The 15,078-nt window shown below is 40.8% G+C and overlaps 1 protein-coding gene across 2 annotated transcripts in view; it reads right to left on the bottom strand.

Moving 5' to 3' along the window:
* Positions 1 to 15,078, bottom strand: part of C8H1orf21 (chromosome 8 C1orf21 homolog) — a 106,306-nt gene that overhangs the window by 34,811 nt on the left and 56,417 nt on the right. For both annotated transcript variants that reach the window (XM_068691264.1, XM_068691263.1), the window contains exon 3: positions 8,592 to 8,686. In XM_068691264.1, the coding sequence (XP_068547365.1) occupies positions 8,592 to 8,686 (95 nt within the window). The remainder of the gene's footprint in view (positions 1 to 8,591; positions 8,687 to 15,078) is intronic.

Below are 15,078 nucleotides of genomic sequence, written 5' to 3'. Positions count from 1 at the left end.
AGGTAAGTATTTCCTCTCTTCTTACCTAGATGTTTGAACTAAAATGCTGAAAATATGAAGTGAATTGTAGCCATTAGTTGTTTGGTTTCTGTTGCTGTCTTTTACTTTATTTTTTTTTAAACTACTTTATTTTCGAATGGCTACGGAAAACACTGCAGGAAATAATGGCGTATGGATCACAAACACAGAGCTGGAGATTTATATTTGACCCATCTAGAGCAAAACATACACTTTGGCATTAGACCTTGACTAACACTTTTTTTTTTCCTGGCAAACATTAGTAAGACTGCAATTACATGTTGCTTCTGGACACTGTTATTTTAATATGTTTAGAAAGAAATACCATTACGTTTTTTAAGTTTTCTACTTTAAAATCACATTCTGGATATGTTTCATTCTACCTCTCAACAGAGCACTCTGCAGGTTTACTTACTGGAGGGTGAAGACTGAAGTAGACTAGCCTGAAGCAACATACCTGGATCATATTTAGCATTTATATTATTTCTGACTTGCTAAAATATTAACAGTATCCACTTGCTTTCTAGATTTTCAGAAGTTAGATATTAGAGGAAAAATTAATACTTCTTACATCAAATTTGTTATGGGATCCAGAGGAAAAAGAATATTAATACTTAGTGCAATCATTTACTTTGATCTCCATATAATATGCAGTGACCCGCAAGTGAAATGAGCTAAGTGACATAAATTCATTATGAGAAACCATTCTTTGAAGGATATCACTGCAAATTTTAACTGAAATAGGCATTATGGAAAAAAGCTAATTGCATGGTATTTAAAATAACAGACTCAAGTAACAATATCCTTTCTGTGCACTTCTAAATCAGCTTCAAATGCATTTCTTCCAAAAATATTGGGAGAGGCTGACTCATTAAAATTGAAATGTGTAATTACTTTCTTCTTTAGTACCGATAGGGCAGCACTCATTTAGAGTTCCAAACTCTGAAAAAGTCTGAAGGGTGATTTCAAGATTTTAATTTCCCTGGGGAAAACAGAAGGCAGACTGGGAGCACATGCAGCACAAAATGCCCCAGTCCAGACTCTACCAATGAAGACTGCAGAAAAACATATCCAATAAGTAACTATGTACTCCCACAGGAATTTAGGGGGTATCACCTCATAAAAGTGAAAAGGAAAATTCCTCTTGCTTGGTGGTGCACAGCACTTGCTTTGTCCAGGTACCGCTCAGAGCAGCTCTGCCTGGAGGAAAGAACACTTTGCTTGGTGGATGCTGGGATGCTGCCTCCTTTATCCTAGTGTGAACCCTGCCACCTACAACAGAAAGGAGCTTGGATTTATGCTCATTACTCCGTCATTTAGTTACTTTTAAATTTTAATCCATGCCTTTCATTTACTTATTTTGTAGTGGCTTCTTTTGTTCTGTTTTTTTCTTTTTTTTTTTTCTTTTTTTTTCTTTTCCCTTAAACTCAAGGCAGGAAGAGTCCAGATGGGAGCATCTCCAAGCAGCTTGCTTGACCTGTTTGCGCAGACCTCCCTTGGGATAGGAGGATTTGGCTGCAGCCAGGCAAAGTGGATGTCTCTACTTGTGGGAAAACGGGTTGAGGTGGGGTGGGTGAGTAGCCCTGTTTTGTACCCCGCAACTTCCCTGCTCCTGTAGCCAAATAACCTGGGGCTTAACACAGGGCAGATGAAATTTAAAAACCAACCAAACAAAAAATCCTGTTCTTGCTAAGGATGGAGGGGTATGGTCCGGGGCATTTCTGGTTTCCTTCCCCTGACAGGCAGAGTGTGAGCAAATTCCACCCTGAAATAGCGTACTTTGAACTGCTCTTGTTGTAAAGCGGTTTAAAATAAATAATTAGGGAACTCACAGCTTGAAATCTTTATACTACAGTATACATTAATATGATACTTTCATTTCTACAAAGCTCTTTACCCATGTACTAAAACAGCACCATGATTAACATATACACTTAGACATTTAAAACACAGCAGTTCAAAGCTTATCTAGAAACAATAAGTAGCAGTGGATTTAAACACTTTAAAATACAAAATTAATTGTATTACCGTGCTTAAATTTCCAGAGCCACTTGTGGTATTTTACTTTTGTAGAAAGGAAAACACCAGAAATATCTGCAGTAAATTTAACCACAGGGAGTCATGGTTAGCTTCTTTCTTTTACGTATACAGACCAGTGATCTTGGCAATAGAATTAAAAACTTATTTTCCTAAATCAATCAGAAGTTCAGGCATCTGTCCAGATTTGCATCAAACATCACAAAATGTTTATCTGATTGATGGATCTATACTATATATTTTGCGTACCTATTTAAATATTGATATTAGACACAGTATTTCATGTGTTACATTTTATATAGTTATTCAAGTTGTTTCATTTATCCTTTTCTGCCAGGCTTTTAATTTCATACACTTCATCCATCAGTTACTACTGTCTACTTCTAATGTATCACTGCAGAAAATGACAACTGTTGTTGAATACAAAACGATGGCTACTGAGGTTGTGCAATATTAAGTACTACCAAGCTGAATGATAAATGCAGAACAGCAGCTGGTTGGAGAAGCTCGAGACATAGGAAATAACAGCGCACGCAAAGCTGACAAAAATGACATTTGCAGGTAAGTGGAGTGGAAATTTATACTTATTGGAAAAGAAAACTCAAAATATTGTTCATATTATTAAAGGCGGAGTGAGAGATAGCAAGAAAAACACAGAGAGGTAATTTTCTTCCAGCTCCAGCAGGAATTCATCTCAAGCTCCAACATGCAATTTCACTACTGAGCTCCAGGACAAAACAGAGGATTGTGCCCAACTGTTTTGAGGGTTTGGATAACAAAGCATAAAAATTCCAACTGGTAGCCTTTTGCAGCACTGCAGACCAGAAAATGATCTCCATTAGCAAAAGTTACAAAACATCCAAGAACTGAGCTACAATACAATTCTTTACTGAAAGGGTTGTTAGGCATCGGAATGGGCTGCCCAGGGAAGTGGGCATCCATGGAGGTCTTTAAAAGACGTTTAGATGTAGAGCTCAGTGACACAGTTTAGTGGAGGACTTGTTAGTGTTAGGTCAGAGGTTGGACTCAGTGATCTTGGAGGTCTCTTCCAACCTAGATGATTCTGTGATTCTGTAAATAAATATTAAGTTAACCATCTAACAAAAAAATGTTATATTCCATTTTTTTCAGAGGTGCTGATTCACCGTCCAATTGTCTGGAACGGTGAACACTAGAAAAGGTGGGGGAAGAACTTTGGGCAGTGGCTTGTAATGGGAATAAGGAGGCTCTGGGGTTGATTCCTGCTTTTGGAAAGATCCTCAAGACCTTTAAGCAGGCGAGGCAGCAGCTCTCCATATAGCAGTTGGTGGCGGGAATGTTGCAAGGCTCAGAGGAATATAGGCAGGGTCAGGAGGTGAAGGTGGAGTCATTGAGTGCTCTCAATGCAGCGCCGGCGATAAAATGGCGGTGGCCGACAAAATGGCGGCAGCCAAGACGTGGGGGGAAGGGATGCAGACGGAGGACACTAGTGATAGGGAGAAGGGAGCAGGGAAGGACTCACGGGAAGACGGGATCCCTGTAGGGGACTGTGGGGTGCCTTGGTGCGCCCCTGTCCTTAAGGTTTCCCTACCTGTGAGTAAAACCACGGAGGAAGGTCAAGGCAGGTGGTGGACGATGGTGGGGAACACGATGATCAGATGCCCAGTGCAGAATATGATGATAAGAGGTGGGCGACTATCGTGGTATTTGACAGTCCCTCGATACCTCTGCGTTTGCCGTGGGGAATCTTCTTGCTTTGTGGGGGTGGTCAGGCTTACCTGACTATTCTGACATCAGGACACCACAGGGAAGGCAGTGAGCCGTCACAGGCACCCGTTGAAATACCCCACTCCAGATCCAGACTATGATGACGGATGGTATTTGACTACCCACGCACAACCAATTGTTGAGATGCTTTTTATATTCCCGCAGCTCATTCGAAATACTAAGATGATTGAGCAGTTAGCTTGTTGGGCACTGAAGAATGCTAACCGCACAGCAAAGGCTTTGACAAATCCCATCGGCGGCATGGAAGCTCTTAAAGAAGGATTGTCCTCGACAAGGCTGGCTGTGGACTACTTGCTTGCTCAAACCGGCATCGGTTGCTCTGAGTTGGAGGATGCTGGCGTCAAAGGTTTTTGTTGTATCGATTGGACAAAGAATGCAACAACGGCAATTGAGCGAGCCAAGGGCGCAGTTGAGGAGTTGTTGAAGAGCTCTTATGGAGATTGAATTTACCGAGACTGGTAGGGGAAGGGCTGGCTAGATTGGCTGGGAACACCAGATTCGTGGATAACCTCTCTTTTATCGGCAGTTTTGTCAGTGGTAATATTATTGGATGTCGGTGTGCTCTTCTTGCCCCTGCTCTTTCGACTATTGCGACAGATGCTTGAAAAGCTAGTCCTGTGAACAGTGAATATTAACCTGCTTCTTAATAATAGATGGCAGTGCTTGCCACAAGAAGAAGAGAATGACCGCCTTCAGCTAACACTGTACTATGCTAATACCTTTTGTAACGGGAAAAGGGGGTGCGACAAAAAGAGGCGTGATATATAGTATAAGGAGGGGGGAGATGTGGGGGTAGGATTGGGAGGGACCATGGGTGGAACAGAGGGTCACGGGGATCTGGGCGGTCGCGTGTACGGGTATAAGAAGCTATGCTACGCAGCAATAAATTGGCACTTGAGCTAGACACAGTGTGTCCATCTCTGGTGTCCCTGCTTGGGGAGCAGACGTCCAGGCAGCCAATCGATGTTGTCTCTCGGGCTGGGGTAGCACGGAGAGCGGCAACAAGAGGCATCTGTATTATTGCAAACCATCTCAAAGGAAAATTGATACAGCTCATCCGAGTTTCCAGCACTGCATGAATACAACACACCTTACCTTACCTTTTTCGGCAATAAGGTTTTACAGTGGAAAATGAACAGTGTTCTGAGGGGATGGAAATAAGGACAATGAAATTAGTCCTGTGATGAATGTTAAATAGGCTGTTGTGATTGTGCTTTATATATTTAACATGACGTTGAAGAGCTAAACAGTAAGTCCCTTCTACACAAAAATTAACAGGTCTTTAGAGAAGGTAAAAATTTATTACTTATTCCTGCTTGTAGCAGGTATCTTTTAGAATGGATTGAGCCTTTTAAAATATTAGTATTACTGATTTTTTGCATTTTAGTTCTTCAAAGTGTTTTTCTTCAAAATGTTCTTCACCCAGGCATGCAATGTATATTACTAGCCATGATCAGCTTTTCTTGCTGGTAAAGAAAAAAAAAACAAAACCATCCCAGATCTGCTGAGTAAGACACTCATCAGTTGGTAAAATCCTTCGGTTTGGATTACAGCAATCCTAAAAGCCTGCAACCATCCTCAGTACTGCATAAGCAAGCCATCAGGGCCTCCAGTAGGGAAATGCATGCAGGTCAGGGACGATGCTGGATCTGGAGCTTGCCTCTGGTAAGTGGAGAGATGGCAACCATCTCCTGGTCCCAGTGGTCCTTGGCCCCACGAAGCACCACGGGCAGCCCTCCTGTGTCTGGAGACACCAGCACTGAAACCAGGAGCTGCAACATTTGACAGCAAGCACAGAACAACAAAACCAACCTGGGTAAAGCAGTGAATCATTGTTTGACAGAATATGAAATAAGTCTGGCTTTTCTTATTCTTTTTTTTTTTTTTCCTGCCAAGAGCCTACATTTAAATTCCATGAGGCCTTTCATTCTGCCAGAGAATTTCTTCACATGGAGCATCTTCTGCTTCACCTGGCGCACAGCCCTAGCACAGCCATTCCTGCTGTCGGTATGTTTTTGGAGCAGTTCTGCTTTAACGTCAGCTTTGCGCCAGTTTTGAGCCCTGATTAACCTCAGGTGGACGCTGGAAAGACAGTGACCAGTGATGGGGCTTCATTTCTCCCAGTGATACCCACAGCGGTGCCAGCTCCCCACAGGACAGCAACTCAAAGAGCCTCGGGTGTAAGGGAAGCAGTTTTGGTTTTGCCTAAGCACACTTTTTTTTTCAAGCCAGCCTTTAAAACACTTCAAAAAGGAGGATTGGTAATTCTGAGACATGCTTGTAACAGGGCCAAAAATTTTCTCTCATTCGAGTAACATTCGGATTCAAGGACATTCAAGGACAAAGTACCAGAGCGTATGATAGCCCTGAGACAAGCAGTTCCCAGGGAACAGACTAAAGACTGTAATGACACGTGGGTTATGCGTCTCATCCTGGCCCCATCCCTGAAGGAGATGTGAATTAGCAGCCCTGCGACAATAAACAAAATGTGGGATTAAGAAACAAGGGAGGAGGAAAAAGGGCTGGATGACTCTCCCACCGCCTTTTCTTGTTCTGACAATTTCTGTTGCCTGGAAATGTCTGATGAGAAGACAGGATTATGTAAGTGCTTGCCAACTTTTCACGTTAAGAAAAGTAAAGCCTGAGTGATGGGTAGCTTAACCCATCCTCTAAGCAGTGCGCTAAACATGCTTACTTGGGAGAACTCGAGCAGCGAAACCCACTTAAAAATCCAGGAATGACGAGGACCTGACAATTCCCAGGATTAAGCTGCATACATTTACAGTCACTGTAATCTCCTTATAGTAAGATGAGGAAAAGGAAAATAAAGTCTTTTTGGCATGCAAGAGGGTTTTTGTTTTAAAGTACATGCAAGCAGTCTGATTGAAGGCTTTCTTGCATTACTGTTGCTTTTTCTCCCAACAGATATGACAGACAAGAGAGCTATATTAGCCCTCCAGAACCACATTAAGATATACTTTCCACCAACCCCTTGCTCCTATCAAGCATGACCCATCAATAATAAAACATTAAGCACTGTGCTGTAGCAATGTCTCTTGCTAAATCGAATCAGACTAACACTTAAGTCCTGCAAGAATGCAGAAACCAATCAAAGCGCAAAATATCTGTATCTGCTGTGTCACTTCAGCAGACCTATGCTTTCCTGAACTCTTCCTGGTTCTCATGCAAGTGGCATTTTACCTTCTGCCAGTACTCTAAGTGCAGCAGAAAGTAAAAAAAATAAAAATAAATTAAAAAAAAATAAGTTAAATTGCTAGGCTTTTTCTACTTTTATCAAAAATACATATTTGGATCATTTTTTCTTTTCTTTTTCTTTTATTTTTTTTTTTTTTTTACTTTTCCTTTTTTTTTTTTTTTTAATTCTCTCCTGTTTACCAACAAAGTACTGGGGTCTCTAAAACAAGCAAAAATTCTTGCAGTCCCACTTCTCCCAGTTCAAAACAAACATGCTTAAACTGCAGTAATGCCGAGGGCACTGCGGATGCTGCTAGAAAAGGCAATGTTCTCAGCAGTGTTGCACTAAAATATCCCCAGCATCCTGCTGCAAGCTGAAGGTGTGTCCTCACTGGAGCATCAGCAATGCAAAACTGCAAGTAGCCAAGGCACATGGAAAGCAAAGCAGAAACAGCTCTGTGTGCTGCTCAACCTTCGCTCCAGCACCTAGGCTGGGACAGCACACAGCAAACAAACTGCTGTTTAGAGCAGGAAGGCATGTGTGGTTGTTTTGTACTGCAAGCACGTGCATCTAGAAGAGGGAAAGAAAGCACATCCAGGTTTCCCGCAGCTCTGTTACACTCCTCCACACATCTTCAACAAAAGACAAATTCAAGGTGTATTTTTGTACAGCTGCCCAGTCATAGCAAGAGCAAATCTTGAGCTGGTGATAATGGTCATAGGACCACTCAATTATGTTCAGTGGATGTTAATTACATTCCCCCTTTGGTCCTACTGACGGGGGGAAGAAGAAAAACAATCCTATATGAAGAACGCTGTGATGAGTGAAGGGAACCAGATCTGAAACTTCACACACAACTATTATCACTGTGAAATGTCCTCAAAAAATTAAACTGGGTGAAGCCCCAGCTAACCAATTACAAAATCTACATTTCTTCAGTTTTAGAACAGAGGTGGTGTTTCTCAGAAGTCCGTTCACGTGACTTGGCCACAATTTGAGCCACCTCAACAGCACCCCAGCTATTTCTAGCAGCACTGAGAGTTTACCTGAGATCTCCTCCCTGACGGCAGAACTGTGAGCCAACAAGTTGCTCGAGTCAGGGAAAATACAAAATGTGCAAAATGATTTTTGCGACTGCTCTGTTATGAATATATTGCTTTTGCTATCATGAACTGTGAATTTTAAAATATGTAAAACCACAAGGCACAGAGCACATAATGTCTACTTAAGTGGGTCATTTTATTAATGGCAGGGCACTGCTGTTTTACTACCAGCTCGTTTACAATATAGACACAGACATTTCAAACCATGTATATTTATATCTGCAAAGGAGATGAGTATAATCATGGAAGCACTCCCTCCAAGATCAAGTAGAGCCTAATTCATAAAGACAAGCACAAGAAAAAGTAGTATTTTGCACTGTCTATGTGAGCTTCGCAGACAGGTATGACATTTCCAGGAAAATCCTCTTGCTGTGTGTAAGCTGCAGTCTCAATGTGCTGCATGTTGCATATTTCATTACAAAAGCAGAGCCATGTTATTTCATTAAAGAAGTGATAAGTTCAATCCTTACCAAGTTTTCTTGGTTCCTGGCTGCTATTTTCTGATCATCTTCTCCCCCATTTTTCATGTATTTGACCTCTTCCACTGGTTTGATCCTATACTCATCTGAGCACCAAGAAAAAAAAAAAAAAAAGAAAAAAAAAGTTTTGAACCACTGTAGTTCAGCAGCTGGGGAAAAATAAAAAAAAAATAAAAATAAAAAAACTAAACCCAAAACAGCTGACTAGAAAAGATCCTAATTCAACAAGGCAACAAAAAACCACAGGTATATAGTTTCAAAGACTTAAACGGGACTGATACCAAGAAAGTTGTTCTGGCCTCCTGAAATGGGTGGGCAGCTCTCTCGGCTGGAATAGCCTCGGTACTGTGAACAGTGGGTACTGGGAATATGGCAGGACAAACCCTTTTCAACCTCCCTAGTTTTCTGTATGATTTGTCTTAATACAAGCAAACTCTCTGCTACTGCAGCCTCCCTAGTTTTTTACTATCAGTGGGCAAGCAAGCAATGTATGGTAGTGACTATGCAGAGGAGGCTGCTCATGTACGTACTTTGCATTGATAAATCAAGCAACGCTAATGAAGGCAATTTAAAAAATAGTATATAATCTGAAAAAGAAAGAAAGAAAGAAAGAAAGAAAGAAAGAAAGAAAGAAAGAAAGAAAGAAAGAAAGAAAGAAAGAAAGAAAGAAAGAAAGAAAGAAAGAAAGAAAGAAAGAAAGAAAGAAAGAAAGAAAAAACACCGCCAAACACAGCGTCTTTTTTCATTCTTTTTCCTGCACTGTTTTAATAGAGTTAAACCAAAAGGTACCCAGTGCCAGTCACATGAGGATTTCTGGAGAAGAGGCAGCATGCTGACCATCCTCGTCTCCCCAGTCCCTACCACAACCATTTCTTCTGCACGTGAACGTTACCCAGAGAGAAATCCAGCATGAAAATAAGGAATAAGAAAAGTAAAACTCCCGGCCTGCCCTTACTATTTATCAGCTAGACATTGCGGCTTTTCAAATACTGACTTCCAGCTCTGGTGTCAGTCCTGTAACGCTATTTTATGTATGGATGCTATGCCATAAGATGCAAACAGAATCACTTAAAGCTGGAACCATGGGTTTTTCCTTAGTGGGACATGACATTCCCAAATTCCCAAGGATTTGGGGAAAAGAAATTCTTCTCTTCCTTTCCCTCAATGCAAAATGAAATGAGAATACACTGGGAATAAAAAGTGAAACCTGGGCAAATGAAAAGAAACCATCCAAACTTTATTATTTTTCTTTGGGTTTTCAAGCAATTTATCTTGCTAAGGGAAAAGCAAAACACAAATGAATTTTCCTGGGTCTATTGTATTTAAATAAACAAACAAACACAAAAATGAAATAATTTAGAAGGAAGCTTGTTTTGAGGAAACTATTAATCAGGTAGTATATGTTATATAAGCCTTCTTTTGTTTATTTGTTTTTTAAAGATATAAGCTGCATTTGGACTAGTACATATCTATTTTTTTAAGATTATTACAGAGTTTAAATAAAATTGTAAATTTATCACATAGTAGCAACTCAGATGCAGAGACTCAAAACAGGCAAGAACTTAAAACATATTAATAATATTAAACATATTAAAAATATTAAGAACGAAGAATTAAGAAATCATTAGACTGGTAAATGTGAACTTGCTTGCTGAACTTCTTTTCTCTTTTTAAATGGAATTTAGGTAGTCAGGAGATGACAATTCATAAAACCTAAAATGCTGAACACAATAAAGCCCGAGAATTAGAAGTACTTGATTGACTGCAATATCTAACTTACATTCTCCTCACTCTTTCAGCGATCTCTGTTGTGATTAGCAATGAAACCCACACGTAGAAAAAGCACACAGCTCCCACAATGGCATTTATGGATTTGAATAAGGGACCAGATGAGACAGAGAAAATGGAACAAAGGAAGTTTGCACAACCTGTGGCTCGTCCACATCAACTCAACAAGACATGCTGAGAGGAACAAACAACCCAGCCTTGTAAAGAATAAGCAAGGCATGGAGGTTCTGATGTTCAGGGGCAAAAATAACTTCTGCAAGGTGTCTCTGGCAGGTATGGGGCCACATGAAGCATGTTCTTTCTTGGTGCATGCAGCAAGGGCACTGATGAAGCCGTGTTTGATAATTGGTATAATCAGCTTTTTGTATGAAAGTTTGATGCAGTTCTATAGGATGGAGGTAAGATGGGAAGGAAGCTCTAGCTGGCAGCTTAATTCTGGATTTCTCTTCTAGCTGACTGCCACAAGTCCCGAAGGGCACTGCTGTTCAGGTACCTGAGCAGTAGGCATGCTGGAACCTGGCCTCCAAATATTCATCCCCACCATCTTGGCCACACTTGTAATTACTGCAGTATTGCTACTTACAAATCCAGACTGCTTTTAATAGGCTAATGAAGTTCTTCAGCAGAGAACTTCCTGAATCGTCTAGGGTTTGTAAAGAGGCAAGATGTTAGAGAAACTGTGGACAGAGTTAGGCCAGGCAAGGGAGAGGATTATGAGGTGGACACAGGACATTTAAAGAATTTCTTGTATAAGTTCCACAGCTGACTAACAGTGTTAGTGAGTAAAAGTGTTTTTGCCCAGTACTTTACTTATCAATACAATAGCTACTCAATTATCTGTGTGGTGCAGTGCAGACAGCGTGACTCTTCCTCTATCCTTGGGACTGGCAGAAGTGCATATGCCTGGTACAATTAAGGCCTGACACACTCAGCAGCAAGAAAGCTTCCAAAAATAAAAGTCGTTTTTCATTACATTTTTGGGGACAAGTTGAAAAAAACATGTAAACTAGGAAGTCTTACTTGAGAGAAATCTGTCTTCCTGTTAGGAGGATCACAGACTGGCTTGGGTTGGAAGGGACCTTAAAGACCATCTGGTTCCAACCCTATGGGCAGGAACATCTCCCACTAGACCAGGTTGCTCCAAGCCCCAGTTGAAATAGAAATAATCAGGAGGTCAAAGTGGAAGACATCTGCCTCTGTGAACATTAGTAAAGTTAGTCTTTTAATAGGAAGTGTCTTACAAACTTAATGCCATAGCTCTATTATGTAGTATGGATTGGGGCATTAGAAATCTCTACCTGTATCTCCAAAAGCAATGACAATGTTAATTTGCCAAAATCTAAGCTGACAACCTACCTTAAAAGCCAAGAGGCAATCTCTGTAGGGATGAGGCACATGAAGGAAGCGGCAGTATGAATGGCCAACACTCATACCTCAGTGCCTAAATAAATGATTAACGGGCAGGAGTGCCAAGCAGCCAGCAACTCCATCAAACCCATGAGTTTTGAGCAAGAGATGCACACACCAATGACAGGCAAACACAACAGTGGCCTGCAGAAAGCAAGCGATCAACTTAACTTCAGGAATAACGCAAGAAGCAAGGCCAGGACCATGCACAAGTGCTGCATCAAGAACACATGAAATGATCAGCAATGTTACATTTGAAGCAGTATCATTACTCATAAGCTACCGTAATTTCCTATCACAGGCAAAATATTTTCCTCAAAATAGTGAGCATAAATACAATATATTGGCATCATTTTCTCATACTGAGTAGTCACTTGTTGGAGATAGGTATAAATAGCTATGATTCCACTTTCAAAGGGAAAAAACAGCTAAGTAATTATATTGTCAATGAAAGAAAAAGGACTATCCAGCTGACTATAAACCCTACAGCTTCCTAGGTATGGTGAGGGACTGCTAGAAACATCCACTTGCTAAACCACCCAATTCACCAAGGAAAAACATTTAGGGACACGGTTTACTGGGTGATATTGGTGGCAGGGGGACAGTTGGACCAGATGATCTTGGAAGTCTTTTCCAACTTTAATGATTCAATGAAAATACCCATCTCTAATGAATTCCAATGGCCTTTGAACTAAGCTGCTTCAGTGCCAGAACTGCCTGAATCCCAGCTAATATGTTGATGTCTATATCTGACACCTTCCTGCTATCTGATGAGAAACACTAAATTTTGCTTGCAGGCCTCTCTTTGGCATTTATAGAGCTCACTAACAGAAGCTTCGTTCATGTTGAACTTCCTTCTTTTTCCTGGATCAAGCTAACCCATAAAACCTCTTCATTTTTATGAGCCCTTCACAAATCTATTCAAGCAGGGATCTGACATGGGAAATGCAGAACAAGCCCTGAAACCAAGGGGACTGGTCAATATTTTGCACTCTCCCAGCCGTTTAACACTGATTGCAATGAGTCTTTTGGCAGCCAAAGAGGTGCAGAGGAGGAGAAGAAGGTGGTACTAAGTGGCTTAGCTAGGTGGGACATCACTACTTGGTGAAACAGAGAAGAAATGAGTCTGACACCTAACACTGTGGATGGGACAACATCCGTTACTTCACATACACTGAACAGACCAACAAAATTCAATTATGCAGTTGGAGAAGACAAGTCTTACATCATATTATTATTAGGAGGGCAGAGCTACGTATAAACTTTTTGACGAGGTGATGATTACATTCATCTTCTCTAGATAAGATATACGTATGTAAGATGGGGTGTTCAGAAGCCATGAATCCTGATGTATTTAAGAGACTGTTCGTGCTCTGAAATTACCGTCGGGATGAAAGCAGAGTAAATGCAAAAGATGGGACATTTCAGCAACCGACAAACTACCCAGAAGTGTGTCACGGGGTATACATCATTAATGGCTTTAATGTGGCTAAGAAGGACAATGGGATTCTAGCCTGCATCAGGAGGAGTGTGGACAGCAAGTCGAGTGAGGTGATCCTCTCCCTCTACTCAGCTTTGGTGAGGCCACACCTGGAGTACTGTGTGCAGTCCTGGGCTCCCCAGTACAAGAGGGACGCAGAACTTCTAGAGAGGATCCATCGTAGAGCCACAAAGATGATAAAGGGATTGGAGCATCTGTCCTATGAGGAAAGACTAAGTGAGCTCGGCCTGTTTACCCTAGAGGAGATTGAGAAGGGATCTTATTAGCCTCTACAAACACCTGAGGGGACAATGTAAAGAGGATGGGCCCAATTTCTTCTCAGGGGTGGCCAGTCATAGGACAAGGGGTAATGGGTATGAACTGAACCACAGGAGGTTTCATTGCCATATGAAGAAGAACTTCATTATGATTTGGGTGACAGAGCACTGTTACAGGCTGCCCAGAGAGAGGTTGTGGAGTCTCCTTCTTTGGAGATATTCAAAAAACCCGCCTGCATGCCATCCTATATCTCTAGGTGACCCTGCTTGAGCAGGGGGGTTGGACTAGATGATCTTTGGAGGTCCCTTCCAAACTCAAGCATTCTGTGACTCTGTGAAAACTGCTCAGCAGGTTTTGCTTGATCAGGTAAGGGTGCATCTGCAACTGAAAAAGTAAAGGACACTAAATTCACCTTCTGATTTTTTACTTTTTGACTTCTGCTACAGTAAATACATCATTTTGAGATACGTTGGTCTGAGTGATCAGAAGCCAATGCAGAGACATCCTGAAGCGTTAATTAGGCCCTACCTGATCTCAATCAAATCTGACAATGAACAAGACCTTTAAAATTGTATGAAGTTCACAATAAATAAAATTATAGAGGTCTGTGCATATTTACCTTGCTTTATCTTTCTAACCAGCCATATCTTTTTATTTTTCCTAAATACAGTTTTACATCAAAATGGACAAAATGCAGTATCTTTATGCTTCTTTCATGTTCAAAACTAAACATCAAGCAGTGAACATGAATAAAAATTTAGGACACTATCATTCAGAGTGTAGTACATCACGTATAAAGGGAAATAAATCTTTATGCTTCTTTCATGTACAGAAGTAAAAAATTGAGTACTGTCTTCCAGTGTGTGCTTTATTATACAAAAAAGTGGAGTTGCAATAATTCAAATGGAAGAGGAACGGGCTTACAGGGCTGCCATGGCAAATACTGCATTGAAGAAATGCAGCCCAATTGAGTCAAAATAAAACCAACATAAATGAACCACAAATTAAAACCAGAAATATTTTCCAGCATAACGTCCACCATAAAAACCATCATGGGATATAAACTAGAAAGCAGCAACACCTCTGACACAACTCTTTAGAAGGGTGATGAAAGAAGAATTTTTAAGTCGAATGTGCTGTAAAAATTCTCAGTAAGCAAATCTTATGAATGAAGATCTCCATCTGGAAACAGATAATTCTACTCAAACATGTCACCCAGTTGCCATGGAGATGCGACGAAGAAAAACAGCACTCATTAATAATGATTTCAGTGATAAATGAGCATAGCAACTTATATTATTGAAACAATTACTAGAGGGGAGAGGAAAAAAATAAAAAAAAAGAAATAAACCTTGTGGTTGTTCCAATGAAAAACATTTCTTCAGCACCTCCAGACATTGCTGTAAGTGCCATTACCACAGCAACATCAGTTATGATGTTATTTCTGGCCCAGTTAAAAAAATAAAAACCAGAACATGAACCTCAAAAACACAAAAAGCAAGCAGAACTGCAACACGTATCTGG

The sequence above is a fragment of the Anas acuta genome, chromosome 8 (genome assembly GCF_963932015.1).
Source record: "Anas acuta chromosome 8, bAnaAcu1.1, whole genome shotgun sequence".
NCBI lineage: Eukaryota > Metazoa > Chordata > Aves > Anseriformes > Anatidae > Anas > Anas acuta.
This window is presented reverse-complemented; position numbering and strand designations above follow the sequence as displayed.